This window comes from Pyricularia grisea (assembly GCF_004355905.1).
Source record: "Pyricularia grisea strain NI907 chromosome Unknown Pyricularia_grisea_NI907_Scaffold_7, whole genome shotgun sequence".
In the NCBI taxonomy this organism is placed as follows: domain Eukaryota; kingdom Fungi; phylum Ascomycota; class Sordariomycetes; order Magnaporthales; family Pyriculariaceae; genus Pyricularia; species Pyricularia grisea.
This window is the reverse complement of record NW_022156720.1, coordinates 2,641,995-2,665,037: the sequence shown is the minus strand read 5'-3', so window position 1 is coordinate 2,665,037 and position 23,043 is coordinate 2,641,995. Positions and strand designations below refer to the sequence as shown.

Below are 23,043 nucleotides of genomic sequence, written 5' to 3'. Positions count from 1 at the left end.
GTATTCATTTATGGTAGCGTTGAATAGATGCTATTGTTCATCGATAGTTTGCCAGCAACAAAAACCGAAGTTCCGTAGTATCCCACTTGATTGTACAAAATATATAGGTGGACAAGTGAGCGATTCAAGACACCTAGGGAGTCACTGTTTTAAACTTTTTGATAAGCTAATTCGTTGTCGTGTCATCTCATAATCACGAGGCATACATAAACTTTGTGGAAGCAACTAACTGGATGCCAATTTCCTAGAAATTCCCCCCATGCAGTTCAGTATGAATCTATATCTATGCGGTCCAGTTCAAGGTGGGAACCCTTGGGGGGGTTTGCTGCGTGCCATCTAGGATGTACCCGGTTTATCTTTGAAAAAGAAAAGTAGAATTTGTTTCTCTCCCCAAAGACGCGAACCCAATTTAAAGACAAAGAAACGAAAATAAAAACAAAACTCCCCGAGGGCTGGCCTATTCATTATGCAGCCGCCATGGCAGCATCTCATGCGGAAGGTATAAGAATGAAGTGAAAAAAAAGAAAAAAAAAAAGAAAAAAAAAACGCCTAGGTCTGATCCCCTAGTCCCGCAGAACTACATTTTAAAATTAACGACAAGGGGTAACTTTGTGCAGATGAAAATTGTGCTTCAAGTTAAACAACAAGTGTTGAATGGTTGAAACAAATTCCCTTCAGCCAAAGGCTGATCTGAAAGTATGCATGCGTAACCGTCATTTCATAATCATACCGGTACAGTAGAAATCGAGAAGAGAGACAAAGAAAGATATGCAGAAAGGGTGTAGGGTGTCAACTCATGCGAATTGCCTTTTGAGATCCGTCCACCTCCTTGTCAGAGTCTCGTGTTGCGAGTTGATCTGTATTGTGTTTTTCGAATTAGCAAAATGTTCTTGTTCGAGAGCCTTTTTTTTTTGTTCAAACCGTTGCGTCATAAAACTTGACGCGGCTTTTCAAGTTGCTTACCTCGGCATATTCCATCTTGGTCTTCACCAGTTGTTGCTCCATCTCTGACATCTCTTGCTGAATCCTCCGGTTCTCCTCGTGCACCTTGTCCATCTTGGCGAGTAGACCCTGCTTCTCCTCGGTCCATGCCTTTTCGAGCTCAGTTGGCTGTTCTTCGAGTAGGGTTCGCAGAGTCTTGGTCTGCTCCCGTAGTGACTCGGCCTCATCGCGAAGCTCTTGGTTCTCCACCTTGAAGTGCACCAGTTGCGTCGCCAGGGCTGCCTGCTCGCTATCATGAACCTGGAGTTGCTCCTCGAGCCGGCGAATCTTGAAGGCCGAGGCCGTGTTGATGGCCCGCAGTTCTTCAATCTCGGCATCACGACGAGTGATCTCGGCCTCGCGCTGTCTTTCTGCCGCCGTCTTCTCCTCCCATTCTTCCGTGTATGCCGCGAGCATCTCTGGCGTAATCTTGACCTCACAAGCGTCCCGGACCATCTGGTCTGCCCTGTACACCTCCTTGTCGATGTTCGAAGATGAGCTGCCAAAGAATCCATTCTCCAATATCCCACCAGCGCTGGGAGCAGCATCGATATAGACGTCGAAGAGTCGGTCCCGCAGGAAAGCCGTCAGCGCCGACATATCCGAAATTTGGAGCAGTGCAGCCGCGTTCTTCTGCATCAGAACCACACCAAACTTTAGGATGGCTGAGAGGCCCTCGGAAAGGATAAGGTCGTAGATGCGCAGGACAAGCTGCAACGGGAATCTGTAGGCGAAGAGGGTCAAAAACCACTGTGTCGCATACAGGTGTGACGAGATGCCCTTGCGGTGCAGGTGGCAATAGAGAGCCGGTTCGAGATCCTCGATAAGACGCTCGAACAGATAAAGGTTCTTGTGAAGCCCCGGCATGTCGTGTATGAACAAATCACGCAGGTGGTAGTGGTTCATCAACCGCACCAGTAGGCAGAAGGCCTCTTCTTCAGGCATCTGCGTATTTCATAGTAAATGTTAGCAACTGGGAAATGTTGGTCCGCATAGGATTGACCATGGACTCACGTTGAACAACAGTGGCATGACCAAAAAGTTCATGCCCTGTGCATACCCAACTGCTTCGTCAAAAAGCGCGTATGCCTTGCAGACACCATATAGACCCTCTTGAAGCCCCTGTGACGCTGCGAACTTGGAGAAACTTGTCCTCATGCCCAAGTCTTTGCGAATGACCTTTTCCAATTTCGCAAGGGCCGCCTTCTCCTCCTTTTCACGCTTCTTGCGTTCTGCTAACAATTTGGCGGCCGCCGCTTCGGCTTCTTTGGGATCAACCGCCGCGGCTGCGCCACCCGAGCTTCCGCCATCAGAGTTGACCGACGATGCTGAAGACGCCGTTTCGCCCCGCTGCTGAATGCTGAGGTTGCTAGTGTTGCTAGAGGTTCCAACTGAGCTACCACTTTGCCTGTTGTTGGGCTTTTCCTTGTCTGTCCCCCTGGCAACCAATTCGCGGTATACATGTTCAAGCCCCTCGTTTTTGCTCTGCGCCAACGTCTGCCAAACAAGACCCCGAATAACGTTCGGGATGCCCACCGCAATGGCCCTGTTTAGTTCCTCGGAGCTTGTTCGGGCTACAGCAGCGTGACCCTCGTAGACCAACGACTGCCACAGGTCCCAGTCCACAGGTTGTCCATCGACGATTGCGGAATCTACGCCTGATGCGGTGCCTGGCGCTAGGCTCTTGTTTGGACTGCTTGGCAGAGGTGACGTTGGTGTTTGTTGCACAGCCAAACCGTCTTTATCATCGGCTGTGTTCAAAACCGGGCTAGGTACACCAGTTGTTGATTTCGTGGCCAAAGGGCTCTTGTCGTCTTCTGGAAGGGTAATGCCGGCCTCCTCACGCATCCGCACAAGCTTGAAACGGTCCTTCAGAGTGTTACGCGCCGCCGCGCCACCATTCTTGCCCTCTTCCTCCAACCGACCCAGTATGTCCGGGTTGCTGGTTAGAGTCGTGATGGAACTGGCAGTGTTCCTGCGCGGAGATACGGGAGGCGGTGCTGGAGCCTCCTTGTCCTTTGTGGAGTTTCGAGATAGCCAAGCAAAAGGACTGGTCAGTTTGCGACTGGCAGGGGCAGGCGGAGGAGGAGCTGTGATCGGAGGGGGTATGGGCGGCTGCGGGTTGACGGCCAGGGCCTTTGTGGGGGATTCGGTGGCCGGTGGAGACCAAGGCATGGCAGGCAATGCATTCGTGATGCTGCTCAGCGACAAGGTTTTGGGTGACTCTCGTGCCGGGGCAGGCTTCTCATCTGCAGCGACAGTGGGTGGGAGAGTATTCTTTATGGCGGGCGTCTGGGCCTGGGCTTCTACTGGGACGATCGTCTCTTCTTTGTCGTTTAGGTCGACTTCGTTCAGTTCTCCGTTGGTAGAGGCCTTTGATATTCGCTTGCCTTTAGGCTCTGACAGGCCAAGTGGCTCTGAAAACTTTTCACCGTCATCAACGGCAGGCTCGCCAACTGGAGGTATTGTTGGGGATGGCGGTGACATGGCAGCTGGCTCGGTGGTCTCGTCTGCATTTGTGACCTCTTTCTCGACTTCTTTGTCCTTTGTAGCATCGCTCACGCCTTGGTCCTTGGCAGCCTTTTTGTTCTTGATTTTGTTGAAGGCTGCTGCCAGCTCAGACTGGTTATCTTGGGAAACAGGCTGCGTGGAGGACGGTTTTCTCCTAGTCAAGGAGCGGATCGAGGCTGTATCGGGCGCATCTTCAAAATTATCCTGTGCAAGAGCCATGTTAGGCGCTCGTTAGTTGTCTGATGCGAGTAGTATCTCTTTTTTGCCTGCTCTTTCTTTTCACGGAGGAGGTTTGTGATCTGGTTGGTGCTCCCGTTCGATCCTCCCGCAACGCGTGCCTTGGAGCTCTGTAGGTCACGGAGGCTTTGGTCGGGAGGTTTGAGGTGGCGCTGAGGTTTTGGGAAATAGTGCACACAGACATAGAGGAATGAAGGGAATGCAGAGTCTGAGTCAAAGGAGGATTTGCAATGCCGAGTTCCAGCAAACGGACAGGGACGAAACAAACAGTCGGCCGCGGCGGGTAGTGTTTGAAAGGCCCAACTAGTTCTAGCATCGTCCGGTCGTGTGTTGTGAGGAGGGATGAAGTGACGGGATGTGACGGGGATCTCTGGCTTCGTCTTTTCTATACATACCGTCTCCTTATCCGAGTCACTTGTAGGCGACACAGGCCGTACTGGTTCACTGGTCACAGGCGCAGTTGACTCCATTGTAGTCGTGTTGACCTGATCCGCCATCCTGTTTTGTTTTCCGGGTTCGTTGGAGATGTTGGAGCTGGAATGCCACTCTGTCTTGTCTGCGCCGGCTAAGGGGGTAGCAATTGTCGTTCGTAGGGTTTAGTACTAAAGGGTCTGGCGCAGTCGAGTTTTACTCCATGGAGTATGGGGCGTTTCGGCAGGCAGGCAAGTCTCCGCCCTTCACTGCCTTCATTCCTTTGTCGAGTCTCGTCGGTAAGTTTTTTTTTTTTTTTAAATTTTTTTTTATCTGTCAAAGTTCGGCACGGTCGTTGGTTTCGCTACCAGTACACGGTGGCAGTTTGGTATGCACCTTGGCCAAGCTGCATACGACGTGATGCGGGCGCTAAAGGAGGAGACTGGTGTTGGGGGGGGGCGATGGCTAAGATAAGGTAGTAGTATCCTTAGTTGAGCGATGGTACCTGTCTGCAGGTTTGTGCGTGCAGGAGTCGAGGCTAGTTTTATTGACGAGATCCGTGTTTAAAACCCAAAAATCAGAATTGACAGGATCGGCGGTAGCGGTGGACGAGTTCTGGAATATAATTAGAGCCAGGGTCAGGGGGGAGGGTATTATCCTTTAGTCTAAAGTCTTTGTTGGGGCGTGTATTGTATTCCGAGCCATCTGTATATCTGTCTGTCTGTCTGTCTGTCTGACGTGAGTGGGAAGAGGCTGGTAAAGAGGGCGGGCAGGCATGGGAAAAAAAGGGGTCGGTCATTCATTCATTCATTCATTCATTAGGTCATCATGGGTTTCCGTCCGGCTATGGTACTTGAGGTAATGAAATGCTGCTGGCAGGCAAACAGGCATGGAGACAGGCACCTACCGTAGGCAGATCTAGAACTAACCTATAATAAGTACCTCATAGTCCGTCTTTTGTGGCTGGTTGACGAGTTGCTTTGTACAAAATCGATTCGCGATTCCTGCAACACTCGCGGCAGGCACACAGACTGACTACCTACCTAGGTAAGGTACCTAGGTTAGCTAGCTATTGTGCTACATGTCTACATCTTCAATCTGCATTTATCCGATTTGACATTGACCGTAACGAGTACATACTGTAGATGCTCACTACTTTCCTGCATCCCTTCCTCTTTCTCTTCTTTCTCCTATTTTCTGAATAATTAATTACTCGATAGTACTGTAAATTACATGTGTTTTGTTTTGTTTGCTGGCGAGGTAGGTATACCCCTGGACCCTCCCAAGAAACCCGCACCCCCTGCAGCTATCCAGCCCGGTCGGTGGATCTTGCATGCAGGACTGTGCCCCGCACCCATTTTCCATGGAATCGAATCAATCAATCAATCAATTAATTCATAGAGAAGCCCCGATTGCCGCTCTACTTTTTTTTTTTCTCTGTTCCATTCACTCCAGGTACTATGTATGGTCTTTTCTTTTCTTTTCTTTATTGTCCCTCTATTCTTGCATTTTTCTTTAGCGCCCAATACTACAGACGGCGGCTGTGTCCTCCTTGCCGGAGCTAACAGAGCTAGCTAGGTGGGGTTCCATGTTCCCTGGTTTCTTACTCCGCCCACCCACAAAGTTGTTTGACAATCTGTCAGTTTAATAATTTTTTGTCTCGTGCATTGTTCTGATTTCTATCGTAATGGCATCTTTCAGCCATCTCATAAAAAAAAAAGACTGCAAGGTCCGTTCGCCGACTTCAATATTACAGTACTGTACCGGTAGACCCCCCGTTCAAGCCTCCGCCTCCTTTATCCTCTACCAGGGTCCGCTCCTCGTCCCCATATCGTATTTCCTTGCGGTCTGATTAATCCTCCCACATGTCCCCCACCACTGTGAAGATGGTGTGGCCCCTGAAACCTTGTGCTGATCTGTTGATTACTGTAATGGACTGTACTGTACAGTACTTCGCCGCCGCCCCGACATTGCTGCCTGTGGCTGCGGCTCAAGCCTAGGTTGCTTTTGAATGTAATATTCTATGCCACGCGACCGAGACACTAGCACAGATGAGTCGACCGTAAAGGTACCTAGGTACCTATTGTAGAATATCAAATTAGATGTAGACTAGCCTAATGCGAGGCGGGTTTCGTCTTGGAACATTGGCTGCAGAGACCTGCGGATACTATTCCTACCCTGAATATTCAACCCACAGCCACGCCGTATTAAGTCCTTTAACAAGCAACGTTTTTTTTTTTTTTTCTTCACACGTGCTTGGGTAACATGGCCAGTATTTCTTTCATCAAATTAGATCTATCTGAAGACTAAAGGAACTCAAAGAAAGGGAAATGGTCCTAAGACGTAGCAAGATCCGGGCTGCACTTCGGATCTTGCTGCTCATAGTCCAGTTTACCCATCAAAAAGTGGCTAGCTACCTAAACCATGTATGTATGTCCCGACAAGACTGGAGCATCTAGGCGCCGTCTTAAGAGTCTACAAACCCACCACCCGAAGAGGAAAAAGAAAAAGCTCAAACAGACTCCTGATGCAGATGTATCGTCAAGGCAAGAATACGGCAGGCCGGCCATATCCTTTGCCAATGAATCAACGACCAAACAAAAACACTCAATAATCCACAACGGTTCCCTAGCAAGGCAAATTGCCCTGACAAAATCGTATCTGCGCCTTTCAAATATGCCACCTCACCCCTGCCTGTATTTACCATCTTGTCACTTTTGTTCTTCTTCTTCGACTTCTTATTTTGTATCGTTTTGGGCTTTTTTTTTTCTTTTCTTTTCTTTCTTTATTGGTCATGCAACCAAACCTTTCTTCCCCAGCTCCGAAAGCTTTCGCTGAGGGTATGCCACCTCGTAATCACGCGAATCCAAAGTAGTCGCTCCCCGCAGTGATCGCCTTCAGAATTTGTTTGCGAAGGATATCGTAGCTTTCATACTCAGGGAGGTCCAATTCTGTGGGGAAATACAAAAGTTAGCTTCGACTATGTTTGCATTCGACTTCAGGGCGTTAAGGGTACTTACGATTGAAGCATGTATGAGAACTCGGGAGGCGGTCTGGGCGGCCATAGTCTCGGTGGATGTTGAATCTGCTGACACCATTCATGCCCTCGAGCTCCTTGAAGCCATTGAGAGGCACCTTTGATGTGCCCGTGACGAATTGCAACAGCTTGGCCCGCTCCTCCTTGTCAAACGACCGGACTGCGCGCCAAAACCACTGAATTTGCTGTGACGACGGTTGATAATTGTGATACTCGGTGTGCGCCTTCCAATCATCCACGTCGATGTCTGGAAGTCCCGAAATGAGCAACTCCAGCTCCTGCTCGTTGAAAATGGCTATGAGCTCAGCAGGAATGATATCGTGGAACCCTTGAAGGAACTCGGCCATCTGATCCTTCACCGAAGCAAGTAGCTTATGTTCAACTACTAGGCGGACGTATTCGTGCTTGTTGTCCTCGGTGACTGGGATGTTGCGTCCATTCTCGCACAAATCTACAGTCTTGGTCACGCCAAAAGCGTCGTCCTCCACTGCGAATGTTTCTGTGATGATATCCGTGATGTCGTTTTCAAGCATCCATACCAGTGACTTGTAATACTCAGGGTCGAACGACTCCATGTCTTTGACTGACACCGGCTTGCCCAGGATTCGCTTGTAGACCGCACGGCTGAAGTAGCAGTCGAGCACGCGGCCCTCATATAGGGCTTTTCCGATGATACGTCCGATGAATTTGAAGAACATGAGATGCTCGTCGTTGATGCTGCTCAGCTTGTTGGGATGGAATGTTGTACGGTCGGAAGACACTGGGATGAAGAGCACGTAGTTAGGGTCGAACATCTGGCGCGAAAGCACCTGGAACCACTCGCGAGTGACTCCGCCAGCGTCGACACCTTCCTCGCCATGGAAGCGGATGTTGAGTTTGCCGTACTTCATTTCCTCGCCCTTCTTGAAGTAGAGCGACTTGAAAGAGTCATGGAAGACATGATCGCGACGCACTGACAGTTGAAGCGCAGGGTAGGACGGCCGTGTCTGGTTCCCAGTCTTGGCATGGACGCTGCGATTGAAGTAGTTGCGCTTGTTGTCAAACTCCAGGACCTTGGGGTTCTTAACCAGCAGAGAGAAGGTGCCCGACATGAGCTTCGGATTGATGCGAACAAGCTCATTGAGCACACGCCTGTGCTGTTCGGTAAAAGTGAAGAAAAGACCAGCCATGCGGTCCTCGGGTGGCGGGCTCGTGAGCAGCATCTCCTTAGCGGGGCCTTGCGACTCAGCGGCCTCACTCAGGGTTGTGTTCTTGCAAACCACCATCAAGGATTCAATGAGAGGGAGTAGAATGGTAGCTACGTTGACCATGTTTTCGCGCTGGTGGATGGCGCTGAGGCACGCACTAAGCTTATCCCACATCGTGCCAAAGGTGGAATTGTGGTACAGCGAGCTGATAAACTCTTGTTTCTCGTCCTTACTCATCGAGTTACCGGCCTCGCTTGCCTTCTTGACTTTGGAATCGAACAGATGGTCCAACGCGGTAAGCACACGAAGAAGCTTGTTCTGTTCAGACGCACCCGGCGAGAACTTGTTGAGAGCCACACCCTGAATTTCGGTACCAGACTCGGCCTTGAGTATATGGGGGAGTAAATCATCCAAGTCGCGGACGATGTTCTCACTCAACAGGCGCGCTTGTCGGACCAGCTCCTGCCCAAACACAATCTTGGCTCCTGGAATGTTGGAGAGGTTTTTGATGGTTGAGATGGTGTTCTGGAAGGTTTTTGAGCTACACTCGCGTGCCACGAAGATATTGACCACGAGTGTCAGGTTGTATACGGGTACAACTGGTGGCTGGAACGACTTGGACTTCTTGTCGACTGTCTTGGCGTCCTGTGCGCTGGATCCTTCATTTGGCTTGCGATCGTCTTGCGTGTCTGCTACCGCACTGCTTTCGTTGGTCTGAGAAGGAGCTGTGCCGCTTGTTTGGGTTTCAGCACCCATTTCTGTAGCGGGCTGAGTAGTGCCAGTAGAAGTAGAGGCTTCGGTCTGCGATGACTTCTTGGCTTCCTCTTCTGCCTCACGTCGGCGCCTATCCAAGGCCTGGAGTGGGTAAGTGACCTTGTTCAAGAGGTCTGCCAGCAGTTGCATGACGGCGGAGCTTTCCATCACCAAGCTACGGCCGAGAAGACTGAGCAGTGAGTTAATTGCATATTTGTGTGCTTTCAGTTCCTTCCCCTTGCCCTTGCGGCTAAGACTCCGCTTAAGCGACGAACCGACAGTCTCGTGCTCGGTGAGGAACAGGGGAGGTATGTGCGGGTTTCTGCAAAGCTCAACCAAAAGGTCCAGACACTGGTGCACTATCATGAGCGGGGAGACGTCAGAGTTGTGCTGGATCACCGACGTGGCAGTAAGGCCGGTTACGGAGCGCTTGAGGCTGTTCGGAGTCCTCTGCTGCAGGTCCTTGTCCTTGGGCTGCTTGGCCTTCAGCGAAAGATGGCTGAAGCTTTTCTCGACAGCATCCATGTTGGTGCTGCCGTCCTGAAGGATCTGAAGAATGGTGCTAATCACCTCCAACCGATTTTGGCGGTTCTCACACACATCGGCGAGGATGGCGAAATGATGACTTCTGATGTTGGCGGGCTGCGAGATGAACATTAGTCTAAGGAGAGTGGCGACGCCGGCCTTATCGAGCATTTGTGGCACTGGTTGCCTGACTGGTTTGGTTTCCACCGGAGGCTGGGATTGTCCACCGGCTATACGGCCAGCTTCGCGTGGGACCTCACGGTGTCGGTCGCGCACCCGAGCGGCTGCGCGAGGAGGCCCACTCCTCTCCTGCAGAGCCATCATTTGCGCACGCAAATCTGGTGGCAAGTGTTCGGCGAGCTCCTCACCCTGATCCAAGAGTATCTCCTCCCGGAGGGCAGCATCAAATGTCAACAGGATGCTGGCTGGATCCATGTCCTGGGGGGCGTTGTTACTGGCAAGACGGCGAGATTCCTCGCGCTCGCGGCGTCTTCGGTCCTGGTTCTCCTGCTGTATAATCTCTTGACGAAGCTCAGCAGGCAGGGCATCGAGAAACTCATTGAAAGCCTCGGTCTCTTGCCCTGTGCCCGTGTTCTCGGCCTGCTGTCGTGCTTCAGACCTCCTCGTTGTCAATGTCTGTGCAATCACCTCTTCCCTGAATTCCTCCGGAAGGGCGGCAAGGTAGTCAGGGTCAATTCCAAGACCTGTCAAGTCGACCTCTTCACCACGAATAGTCGTCATTACACGCTCTTGAGCAGCAGAATCCTGGGCACTCGAGCCGGCAACGACTGTCTGTGTCGCCTCGACACCCTCCATGGCCTGTGATCCGGAGCCTGACGGGTCTGTTTGGCCTTCGACCGCGCGTAATCCGGACTGAGATTCTTGCAAAGCAGCCCGCGCAGCTTCGGCAGCTTCACGCTCTTCCTTGGCCTTGCGCTCGGCTTCTTCTCTCTCTCGGGCCGCCTTGGCTTCTGCCTCGGCCTCGGCCTTCTTGCGAGCCTCAGCCTCAGCCAGCTTACGTGCCTCTTCAGCTTTCTTGCGGGCTTCCGCCTCTCTGGCCTTCTGCTCTTTCTCTTCAGCAATAGCCTGGGGCGCAAGCTTGTAAAAGATTACGTCGTAAAGACGCTGTATCTTGTCGGGCCCGAAGACCATCCTCGCTTCCTCGTGCCAACGTTCAATTGTAGCACCTGGTGTAAATGCCACGGCTTGGTGGGGCTCCTGGTAGATATCCCGCGATCTGGAATTGTCATTCCGCGAGTCTCGGGCATGTGTAACAGGTATATGAAACTCGTGGACGGGACCATGCGGGCCATCGTGGGAAAACTGCAGTTGGAGGTGCGTCGTCCCACCGGCGCGAGCGCTCGCGGCAAGATTCTGGGGCATGTGGGTGAGAAGATCATTGAGGAATGACATTGGATTGTCACCCAGGCCACTGTATCCAAGAGGGAATGGGAATCGAAGCGTGCCTCCCGTCATAGGGCGAGGAGAAGCTTCACGTGCCCCATGAGTGCGACGCAGAAGCGGGTTTACCATGTCATCGCCGTTGGTAGGAGCCTGCGGGGCGGTGCTCCGCTGGGTAGGTCGGAAGAAATTTCTGAAGTCTATGAGAACAGCCGAGTTAGTCTTTTCCCGTACTCTCAACTGCGAGGTGAGCGATGGCTCCTATCCGCAGATTGACATACCTCCCATACGATCCCCTGGCCCTCCGCCAATAACGACTGCGTTGGGAGTGATAGGAAAGGGGCTGCGAATACCGGGACGTTGGCGATGGCCGCCGACTGGATGTTCAATCAAAGAGTCCCATCCAAGCCCATCTGGTGGTGGTGGGGGTGGGCCACCCTCTTTGGATGCTGTCAGCTTGGCATCCCGATTTGGAGAGAAGTGTGTACTTACCCATATTGCCATGGTCATAGACAAAAACGTCCTCGTCAATGTCGTCTTCTTCATCCTCGTCGTCTATAATATGCCTTGTTAACAACGGTACTTCATGGTCATGAACACTTCAAAAAGTTGTTGTAGTGGAATTCTTACCATCGTCAGCCTCATCTTCCTCACCGAAACGATCATCGATGGCCGGGAAGTCGTCAATAAAATCGGTGCCCATTGCGGCGCGCACCACATCCCTGTAGTTTTCGAGGGACAGTTGTCCAGGCTCAAGAGCATGCAGACGAGCCTCGTCAATATCCTGGGCCTCGCCTTCGTAATCGATCTCGTCTTGCTCGTCATCGTCTTCATCGTCGTTTTCACTTTCACTCTCCCATTCAGACGCACCGTCGTCTTCAACTGGGCTGCCTTCCCCGTTGACAATCTCCTCAACGACTTCCTCAAGCTCCTCTATGTCACCTGAGTCCATTTCGTCGTCTTCGTCGTCTTCATCACTTGTATCTTCCTCGTCATCGTCCATAGACTCATCGTCGTCGTCGTCGTCGCCCATGATGACTTCGACAACTCCAGCATCGCCGGGTAAGCCCTCGACATGTCCCATACCGTCGATCTCGTCATCGTCGTCACTGACATTCTCTTCGTCGTCCTGGGACATGTCTTCGTCGTACTCCATCTCGTCTGGGTAACCATCATCATACATGTCCTCGTCGTCTATGTAACTGTTAGTAAGCAGAAACCACGAGTATGAGCTTGCAGCTTTGTGAGCAAAACCTACCATCATCGGAGTCATCGTTGGAGAAATCGTCGTCTTCTCGAGGTTCCAGCATTCCGAGAGCAGAGTTTCGGTAAAGATCGGGGGTCTCTTCTCGTTCCTCCTCCATGTCGGACAGGGACGACGCCGAGAGGATTTCGTCGTCCACACCATCGGTCAGATTAGGAGGCAGAACCCCATCATGGCTCAACTGAGAGGCCGTCGTGGTGAGGAGATGAATGACACGCAAAATGTGCCTGATCGTTCGCTTGACACCAGGGAAGGTGAGATCAACATCCGCAATGGATGAGGTGAGCGCGTTTATGTAACCTTTCTCGTACATGAGCCGCTTGAGTTGTGCTTGAGTGCGGAGGTTGTCCGTCCCTGCACGCGACATGGTTGGATCTTTGACCTCTTTATCATCTATCATGCAATACATAAGCTCGGCCAGAGATTGCAGTTTGGCATAGCGTGTATCAAAAGGTTCGGCCGAGCTTGATGCATCGCGGTAAGCTCGCAAAATGGTGTCGAGGACAAACTTGCGCACAAAGTTAAGATCCTGCTCCTCACTGGGCTCGAAACGACGAGCCAGGCGGTTAGATGGCTTCTCGGCTGTCTTGGATACAAGAGCAACCAGGACCAGGCGGGCTTGCTCAGCCGTTGCTGCCTTCTTTTTGTAGGCTAAAGTGTCTGTCTGTGCCTGTAAACTGCCAATGCATATCAGATCGTTCAGGAGATAGTTCAGCACACTGGAGCGAGGTTTGACAGGTGTGTTGGTGAGCAGAGGGGCACCACGCTTGAAATTGATGAACTCAATCTTTGTGCGAGTGTAGCCATGTAGTAGCTCTGAGAGACAATGCAGGAGAAAACACCGGTATATGAACATGGGGTGTTCCTCGGCCTTGAACTGTTGCTTCGCCTGCTTGTTGTCTTTTGACTCGTCAACTGCCTGCTCAGGAGGTGGAGACGGAGTGGCGGGTGAAGATTCGGCCATAGCTGTGCTGCTCGGCGCATTGGCTCCCTCTTTTGCTTTCTCTTTCAATGCCGGTGCGGGAGGTGCTGACTCGACGTCTTCCACTTTCTGGAAGCTGAGAAGCTGATCCAGAAGAAATTGTATTACTCCATCTGGGTTCTCAACAATCGGTCGCTTCAAGTCGGGACCAGGAGTCTTCGGGGCGTCCGTCATCTCTTTGTCGGCAGACTCAGTCGACGGTTTAACGTCGTTGATGTTTAGATCTTGGGTGCCCTGTTGCACTGCCGGCTCCACTGAATCGTCCTTGGCAGGCTCTGCTGGTTTATTCGAGTCCATGGTAGGCTTGAGTGTCAAATAAACTTTCGCCTTGCCCTCTGGAGAGTCATTCTTCCACTGGGAAATTTTAACCATCTCCTCTGTAACCTCAATGAACAGTTTAGGATTCCGCAAAGAAACATGTCCCAGAGCCTTGAGGTAGCTGTTCAGATCATAATTCCGCATGCCGCTACGCTGCGGCAACTCGAAATAGTGGCGAATCTCGTAACGCATGATCTGTTGAATGGTCTCGTCATCCTCCACAATATGTCTCAGGATGGTCATCATATAAGAACTGATTTTTGTTTCCTTAAGCTTCACTGAGCCTAGTGGCACGACTTGGCGGGCCAAAGCAAAGAGTCGCTGAAGGTTCTTTTTCTCCCCTACCACCTTGGCTAGTTCACGGGTGCGGGTAAGAATCTGCAAGAGCCTCAAAACGGCTACTGAGAGCACCGGATCTTTTCCAACCCTAGGGAGTATGTCAAGGATCGAGTTCAATAGTTCCTCGCGATTCTCCCTGCTGATGTTCGACTCCTTTTCATGCAGAACCAAATCTTTTATGGTTTCGTCGTTAGGACCCGGGGGAGACCATTCCGCCTTGACTGGCTGCTCATCATCCAATAGAAGTATCTCGAGGATGAGCAGGATGTAAGGCATCCAAGATGGAAGCTCGTCACCCGAAACTCTGAGGAAACTCAAGTACATCTCCACGTTGTCCCTAAGAGTGCCCTGAATAGATTGGAAAAATGGTTCTGATTCTTGAAGTAGCATGGATAGGAGGTGAGCGTATGCCGCGATACTAACGGCATTCGATTTGTTGTCGACGTCGAAAGAAACCAAGGCGTTGGCCAATGTCTCTCCGATTTCTTGACAGCTCGCCTTGTCCTCTTGGCGGAAGATTGTCAGCCTAATCAGCATTGACACATCGTAGACACAATCCGGGTGGGCTCGAATAACGTCCAGGCATCTTTCGATTAGGTTATCCCTGAGCTTCTCACGCTCAGATGTCAAGATTTCAAATGCTCGAGCTATCGATGGCTCTTCTGTCGTTGCTGCTGGCGCGACAGCTGTGCCGGAAGGTTCGATCGTTGCCTGTTGTGGCGTGTCTAGAGCTGTACCGGTCTCGTCGCCTTCGCCATTCTGTGAGGCAGGGGTCGGTCGTTGAGCAAGTTCGTTCCGTAAAGAGTGGTGAACCAGATGATTGACCTCTCCAGGGACAGGATCAATAACCATCGCGTCATCACCCTCCACTCGGCTTTGAGGTTGTGCAGGCGGCTCAGTCTCAGATCTAGCCGTAGATTCAGGGACAGAATCTTCCCGGTATGCGTCTTGAGAAGGTATGGGGTTTCGAGGGCCGGCGATGTTGGCTTTATGGGCTGACAGGTACTCTTCGGCAAGATCCAGTACTCCATGGGAACGATATACAGCCTCTCGAATGAGATCAATGTCTTCATTCTTGTGCCGCGCGGCCAGGTTGCTGATAAGTCCGCGCTGTGAAGACCAATCGAACGGAACATTTTCTCGCTTCAAAACAGTGCTTTGCTCCTTGTCTGTAGCCCTAGGGGCGGAAGCCTCCTCATCAGCGAGACTGATACATCGCAGGATTTCCAAAATCTTATTGACAACCCCTGATTCTGCCTTCTCAATAAGAGGCGACTCCCAAATTTCACGAATGACCGGCAGTATGCTTGCGCGGAGCTCGACGACCAGCTGAGAAGCAATCGGCATGGCATCCCGACGTGAGTCGGCCCTAGCTATGTTGATGAGGTTTACTGATTCCATTATGCGCTTGCCCGTCACAACTGTGAGGTAGAGATCGAGTATCTTCTTCATGCCGATCTGGGCGAGGCGTGGACTTCCATCAGTTGGGTCTGATGGTTCAACGGATGCTTTTTCAGCCAAGCGGCGCAGTACAAGGTGGAGTGATTCAAATCCACCCTGTGCCTTGAATGCCAACAGCACGGGGATGATGACCTGTACCGAGCTTCGGTCCCCGTGGCGAGGTGTATCGGTCAACATCTCGTCCACGCTGTGGAGCATGACTGCCCAATAGTGAAGGTCCTTAACAGAAAGAGTCTTCACAACCTTCAGTTGTTCCGAGACGGTCTTCGCGAGCACTTCAGCAATCCAGAGGTGCTGAGAACGAATCCATGAGTCTCGCTCTCGCCTAGGGAGGAGCGCCTTGCCTAAACTCTGGAAAAATGGGTACGACGTCGGCACAACAGAGTGCAGGAGACCCTGCAGTACTTGAAAGTTCTTGTATGCCGCAGACTGTGTCTCCTCCGTTGCGACCGGTTTCTTCGAATCTCCTTGCCCATCATTTGATGTCGACGCAACTGTTGCGGAGTTGAGGGTAGCATTCTCGACGGCTGCGCCATTGTTCTCGGGAGTTACGTTGGCCGATGCAGCAGTGGTGGCCTCGACTACCGCTGGACGCGCTCCCAAAAGTGGTGTATGATGTGGCCAGTGTGCCGGCACAGCTTTTGCAACAGCCATTTCCTCAACAAGAACAGCTTGTAGGAGCGGGCCGAGTCTCTCTATAAGGCGAGCATAGTAGTCAAAGACGTTAACCGGCAGGAACGCCATGGATTGCTGCCGGCTGCTCTGCGGCAGACAGTTGTACAGCGTTTTCACGAGAGACTGTGTGGTTGAGAGTGCCCGGAGAACTTTGGTGCCTTGAGCTAATTGTTCGATGCCCTTGCTATCACAGTCTTTGAGAGACAAGTCGACGCGAACGAATGGCTCAAAGAACGCACGCTCGCCATGATGCTTGACAAGAGGCTCTAGGGCGTCCACTGCAGTTTGAGCGCGGTTGAGAAGAGAAGGCAGCCCGATAATGGGACACTGCTCCACAAGCAGGGAGATGACATGCTGGAGCATCTTCAACGCGTGCGAATCAGTAAAGTCATGAGGCAGGCTGGGCATCTCAGCCATGTCGAGCAGAAGCTCGATTCCACCTTTCTGAGTGAAAGACTTCTTGAGGGAATTATTTCCAGTGTATGCAGTCATGAAATTGGACACAGCATGCACATATGGTGTGATTGTCTTCACTGCCTGGTCCTTCCCCTCGTCTGCGGCATCAGACTTGCTCGAATCACCCATGGTCATCTCAACGTCCTGAGAGGGCGGGGCATTTGGTTTGACTTTGTCCAGAAGAGACTCGTCGGCAACTAGAGTATCTCCATTAGGCCCCGGCACCAACAGGTGCACACCCCAAGAAGACTTGGACGCTTTCTCCCTGCCCATGTGGCACACATAAGCCACCATATCAAGAACCGCGTTAGATATCACCGGGCGCAGAGCGGGGTGGTGGCGTGCAAGCTCATCGAAGCTATTGCCGATGTTTGCAGCGATCTCATTCTCAGCTTCCATTGTCTGAAGATGTCGCGGGCTTTCAAATATCTGGAGGTAGCTTTCGATTGCCCCGGATGATACGACCATCTTTATACCAATATTATTCAGGGATATCGAGTTGAGAACTCCAGGGATGACTTGCATGGCCTCCGACGAGGGCAAAATATGATTAGCAGGCTTATCAACACGCCTTGATTCCAACATCTGCTTCGTGGGCGGATGGGGGCGGTTGTAGTCCTTTGGTAGGAGAGATACGCTGGGCGGAGGTGAAGAATCGTCTTCATGTTCACTGTCTTCCATGGTCGCTGCGTTTGTAGCAGTGTTCTCGGCGTTGTTGGTCGAACCGGAAGCAGTCGGATCACTTGGACGCTCGGATAGGTCAGAGGATAGCTCGCGGCCGGTTATGCTCTCCAAGAAGCTCTTGATCAGCCCCGACTCCATCAGGGCCGCGAAGCTGGTGGGGTCGTTGTTGATGAAGTCGCTGATGATGATCATGGCATTGGTCCATACGACAGAGCCGAAGCGGCCCATGTGCTCAATAATGTGGCGAAGCCCCAGAAGGAGTTTGCTGTCGTCTACAAGATTACGAAGAAGACGGTCGGTATTGCCGCCAAACGAATACCAGCTGGTCATAATGTGGTGTATGAACTTCAGAAGCCACTTGAGGGTTTGCTGCTGATGGTAAGGGATCTCGTAGTCCACTGTACTTGTGCGCAAATTGGCTGGAGTGCCCTTGCCAGCCTCGGTCAGCTCGGTGGCCTTGTTCACCATAAACACCGTGAGCTCAGAAATCCTGTCCAGGCCTTTTGCGTCCACAAATGACTGGAAGGCGCCCTGAAAGGTGTATATTAATGCGTCCAGGAAGTTGAGGGCGGTAGCATGGAACCTCTCGGCAACGGGCGTGCGAATGTCCAGGATCTCGACAAGGTTGTCCATTATGCCAGCTCCTATCATTTCAGTCCCAAACCGGGCAGACACAGACATATGCAGAGTTAGGGCGAACAGCGCTTCCCGCCAATCATTGGCTTCAGCTTCTTCGGTATCAGAACCGCCGCCAGTGTCCGCACGCATGCCAGCAACTGCTTTCCGGATGACGTAGAGGAGGACACCGTGATTGACGTTGGCGTTGAGAGCCGACAACACATCAGAATGTTTAGTCGAAAAGTTAGAGACAGCATGGAGTAGCTTTAATGCGATCGTCTGCAGCCAGATCGGCACACTAGGCTTGCCGTCAGGGACAGGATGAATGAGGTCTGCAAGCTGATACACAAGCTGATACCGTCTAGGCTCGTCATTGTCTTGCTTGAGCACCTTCTCCGTAAAGTAAGCCTCTGGATGAATGTACGATAAGTTGGTGATGGCGAGCAGGCGAACAGACAATGCCTCTTGGCGTGACGACGGTGATGCCAGTAGTGCCCTGGAAACCCTTAGTCGATTCAAAACTTCATAGCGCGAGGCTTCAGGCATGTCTTCAGGACACCGCGCCATGATTTCATGAATTGGTTTGTTCAAGACTGTTGATTGAGGCAACTCGAACGTCTTCTGCGGCGATTTGGTAGTCTCGTCGCCGCCGGAGCTGGGAAGAAAAGGAGAAGCCGGGGAGGCGACATCATCCGCGGATGCACGATCACCACGTGGGGTCCGCTGGTGCGAGCCCATAGTGCTGCTCCTCCGCAGAGGAGTCGGCGTCGAGGGCATGTTTGCATGAACTCGCTCGCCAGCAGACTGGGGGGCAGGTGTTGGCGCGGGTGGTTGACTACCAGGCTTAGGATAATAGGTGACTTTCACGTCACCCCACCCACTCCAAAACCCAGGGCCTTGCTCATCGGGGATTGCGAGAGACGTGAGGTCATTAGCATATTTTGGAGCAGCATTTTTCGCTGTGGGCGTCTGCGCCTTCTCTTTCCCCTTTGCACTGGCAGAGCCTGGAGTCGTCGGCGTGATCGAGTCTGCCGTGAATCCTATTATTGGCGTCTTGACGAAAGGCTGTGCCAGCTGCTGGACCCTGTCTAAGTCAATATTGTAATGGCTGGCCAAGAGTGCCGCTCCCACAGCACGAGGAGTGTGCGACATTCGCTTGACGGACGCCTGATAACGTTGAGCAAGCTCCATTCCAACCTCCAGGGTAGCTCTTAGCACTGGGAAGGAGGTTGAGTTCAGGAGGCTGTTCAAGTGGGAGCTTGACGAATATATGCTACGGTTGCCGCAGTGCTCCAGAAGTTTACTGCTGAATTTGAGTATGGTGATGATCAAGAGACTGTCGCCGTCTGCACCATAGCCAAGCTTGGCCAGATCGGCTTCAGTCCACACCGCATCATCGCAATACTCCACGAAAGCACACTTCTTGAGTAGAATCTCGCAGGTGAAATCCCGATCTTGTGGCCTTTCAGCAAGCTGATAGGTGAGACAGAAGCATTCGAGTATGTTATCAAAACGGTTGAGAAGTGGAATCCAGTGATATAGATCGCCCCTGGGGAACGGCCATGTCATAGGGAACTCTGCAAGAAGCTGTGGTATCTTGGGAAGCGGTGCTTCCGCAACCTTGGCGACATACTCCTTCAGCCATGGAGACTAGACACGACGGGAGTTAGTAGATGCTCAAGTGCGGCGGGCGGGGGATGGAGGCTATAAGGTGGGGGCCCGTCAGACGTACCAGAGTCTCTTTGTGCTTTTGCTGAAGGGTTTTAACGATCTTTCCCATGTCGAGGATGGGGCGGCAAAGCCGCAGTAGAAATCAAAAGCTCCCCCTCCACTACCCTCAGGTATTGCCACTGCGACAACTGCGCTGCGTCTGCTGGAGTGTCCAAATGATCAGACACTCCGCGCTACCACAGGCCGACTCGTGTTTTCCAGCTGCAGAGAGATGGCGATCGGCACCAACGAATGATGGGAGAGATCAGGTAGGTCTCGTATTCGCGAGAAAGAGGACGCTTCGAAGTTGGTTCGTCTTGGTGGGGTGGTGACGAATCACGATTACACGCCGTGTGTCGGGTTGATAGCGGCCAGACTCGGGGTCGCCAGGTGAAAGAGTAGAAAAAGATTCAAGACAAGTGCAGCTTGTCGAATCCTAGCCTAATTTCCCTCTGACGAGATCACCAGAGCTGGGCTGGGGAAATTCTGGGGGCAGGTCGAAAACTCCGATGAGTTCCTGTCGCTTGAGAGTTTATCGAGTACTCCGTTGCGAGAGTAAAGTGGTATCGTTTTGGTAGAGTTCTGAGGATGAGTTGGTAGTCGACAGAGATACCATCAGTCAGGCAAAGGTGACGATCTAACCTAACATTTGCGTAATTGTGGATGACGCCTGGCAAAGCTCAAAAGTGCTCTCCCGGTTTGTTCGTTATGGTGGGTCGCGCGGTGACTGTGCGTGTTTGCTTCTGCTTTGGCACGGTGTAAATGCTTGCCAGTCTGCAGCCACTCGTGGGATAAAGGAACGTGCGAGAAGGTGGGTAGTTCAGCCCCACCTCGGGGACACGCCAGTCGCGCTTCAACGTCCTCGGTTCAGTCGTAGCCAAGAAATATACCACTATCGCGACAAATATTTGGCTGTGTTTTTACCGTTTCCTCATGAGATTTATATCAACCTTTCTCAGCACACGCAAAACCCTGATAAAGATACTTGCTCTTACGGCAGTGGTAAATTTACCCATGTACCTAAGGTACATACCTAGGTATAGCAGTTGCATAGGAGCCATTCCACTCTTTAGAAGTACTAACGATTAGATAAGGTAGTTGTTATTTCCAGATACCGGTTGTCTCAGAAGTCGCAATACCTCATTGTGTGCTACACATGTGAACAGATTATTCTGCAAGAAGAAAGGACGAGAAGAAAAGGCTCATTGCTTCCTTGCTTGCGTACTAACGCGGCGTGATCTTCTTGTTCACCCCGCTGTAGCACCTAAAATTCCGTGCACATTCACACCGCTGCGGCCATGGCTCACTCCTTGCTCAATGTAATTGTTCACCAGCCGCAATTATATCACACCACGGCATATTATGCTACTTTATGCTGATGATCCGCAGTTGTTGCGGGAAACAACCATCATCTGGCCTTTTACACCACAGTGCCCGTGTGCAAACTATTTTCTTCCAGAGCCTAAACGTAGACCGAACTCTGACGTATTTGAGCCGATATAAGAGGGGCTGTCCACCTCGGCGTAGACATCTGGCACAAGTCTGCCTGGAAACCGCACTCACAAAAATAAAAACTTGTTTACAGGGTTATAATCGTCGCCTATGTGTCAACATTTGTCGACTCACAGGCCTAACGAGTCAAAATTCCAATCACTGTGAGATAACGTGCCTAGAGGTGTAACGCGAAGAATCACTGTTGGATTTTGTTGACCGACCATAAATTCCTCCCGGTTGCAATGCAATGAGGAAGCGGCCATTAGGTGGGCAGTATTGGGTAAACGAAGTCGACGCCTCGTCCCTCCCGCAACACTGAGAAAAAAATCCCACCTAGGGCACATCAAGCAATACCTGAACACCCACCAGAGACCAAAGCAGTAAAAACCATTGTTCATTTCCCAGCCATAAAATCCGCCATCATTTTCCTTTACTTGTGAAGCTTCCTCTGGTAGAAAGCCAACTCCTCACCCTCCAGGATGTAACCGTCACACCGGCCGGACTGGCCAGGCCTCGACGAGACAACAGCAAATATACGACCGGCCTCGAACTGCTTCTCCAGAGCGGAGTCGACCTTGCCGCGGGCGGCAAAGCGCTCGGCCTGCTTCTTCTCCACGCTCTTGCTCTTCTTCACCTCCTCGCCCTCCTTGGCCTGCTTAGCCTGCCGTCTGCGGCCAAGCGATTGGCCGTAGTGGGCCTCGTACCATTGACGGAATGGCGCAGCATCGATCTGGATAACGGCGGACTTGGTGAGGGTGTTGGTGCGGACAAGCTCGTTGTTTGAGGGGTGGTAGGCGACGGCAATGACACGGGTCTTGCGGGTGACGCCCTCAGAGCCCCACGAGAAGTTGCCCGAGTCGAGACGAAGGGCACGGTACTTGGTGTTGCCGCCACGGACACGGACGGTGTGAATCCGCTTGGCACCGATCTTGGTGCTGGCGGGCTGGCGACCAGCCTCCCAAGCACGCTTCTGGCCTAAAGATTGATCGATTCTCATGTCAGAACCCTCTTCCAAAGGATCACAAAATCGTCCCTCCCATCTGCTGCCTTGAAGGGTCCGAATGAATGGTTGTACGCACGGTAGTGGGCGCGCTTTGCACCGGTGGCAGAGCGCTTGTGGCGAGAGTCTCGTGAGATACCCATGATTGCTGTTCCTGATTTCCAGCGAGCAAAGAATTAGTGAAAAAACGTTCGTGGGGCACTGCTGCCGTTATCAAGCGAGCGTATGTCGTGGTTTTTGTCGGCGTTGATTTCCCAGCTCGAGAGGAGGAAAAATGAATTTGCAGCCGGAGCCGGTGACGACGAACGTACCTGATGATTTAGCTGTTCACCAGATGCAAGCGTGGGCTGAGTGGTCGTCGATTTCGCAAGGCGTGGAAAAATTGGGGGTCGATAAAATGCGAAGGTCGTCTCAGGCCAAATTTGGTGGGCGTGATGCTGGAATCCCGCCTCTCCAAGAGCCCTAGTGCACGGACCATGGCCACAAGCCACACACAACGCCACAGTTTTGTCTCTGGTTTGCGAGCCCGTCTACGGAAGGACTAAAAACGGGGCTGCCAGCAGGAAATATACTTGTTGCCTTCGATTCGGCACGCATGGCTTGAGATGTGACCATATTGGAATTTACTCCCTTTAAAATTCACAAAATATACCATATAGATAGTTCTTATTCTTACCTCCATCCTGTTTATACAGAGCTTTCAATTTAACAATTTGATAACATATGGTATCCAGCTAGATAGAGTACGTAGGTAAGGTAGCAAGGATAAATACCTACCTATATAGGTACCTATGGCAGGTTTGCAAAATGGTAGTTAGTGTACCAAGTCTGGTATGCCATCATCCTGCCTACCCTGCAGTCGACAAAGGTGTTTACTACATTTTGGTTTGGGACGCACTTTGATGTTTGGCCTTTGGCTCACATGTGGGATTTTGACTTGGGATTTTGACTTGCCAACACTTTTTTGTCGACAGGCAGAGGTGGAAGGTTGTACCTAGG

At 51.7% G+C, this 23,043-nt stretch overlaps 3 protein-coding genes across 3 annotated transcripts; all 3 read right to left on the bottom strand.

Moving 5' to 3' along the window:
* Positions 1-453: 453 nt before the first annotated feature.
* PgNI_09808 (uncharacterized protein) lies at positions 454-4,841 on the bottom strand. Its single transcript, XM_031129790.1, has 4 exons — positions 4,125-4,841; positions 1,996-3,696; positions 964-1,926; positions 454-857 (listed from the first exon to the last, which is right to left on the bottom strand). The coding sequence occupies exons 1-4, from the start codon at positions 4,224-4,226 to the stop codon at positions 795-797; spliced, it is 2,829 nt and encodes a 942-aa protein (XP_030978034.1). The 5' UTR covers positions 4,227-4,841; the 3' UTR covers positions 454-794.
* Positions 4,842-6,395: 1,554 nt separating this feature from the next.
* Positions 6,396-20,169, bottom strand: PgNI_09807 (uncharacterized protein). Its single transcript, XM_031129789.1, has 8 exons — positions 19,573-20,169; positions 12,302-19,490; positions 11,674-12,237; positions 11,536-11,598; positions 11,325-11,483; positions 7,161-11,243; positions 6,674-7,091; positions 6,396-6,566 (listed from the first exon to the last, which is right to left on the bottom strand). Exons 1-7 carry the CDS (start codon positions 19,618-19,620, stop codon positions 6,997-6,999), a joined length of 12,201 nt encoding a protein of 4,066 aa, XP_030978093.1. The 5' UTR covers positions 19,621-20,169; the 3' UTR covers positions 6,396-6,566; positions 6,674-6,996.
* Positions 20,170-21,132: 963 nt separating this feature from the next.
* Positions 21,133-22,443, bottom strand: PgNI_09806 (uncharacterized protein). The gene is made up of 3 exons (XM_031129788.1): positions 22,356-22,443; positions 22,124-22,198; positions 21,133-22,019 (listed from the first exon to the last, which is right to left on the bottom strand). The coding sequence occupies exons 2-3, from the start codon at positions 22,185-22,187 to the stop codon at positions 21,475-21,477; spliced, it is 609 nt and encodes a 202-aa protein (XP_030978091.1). The 5' UTR covers positions 22,188-22,198; positions 22,356-22,443; the 3' UTR covers positions 21,133-21,474.
* Positions 22,444-23,043: the final 600 nt, after the last annotated feature.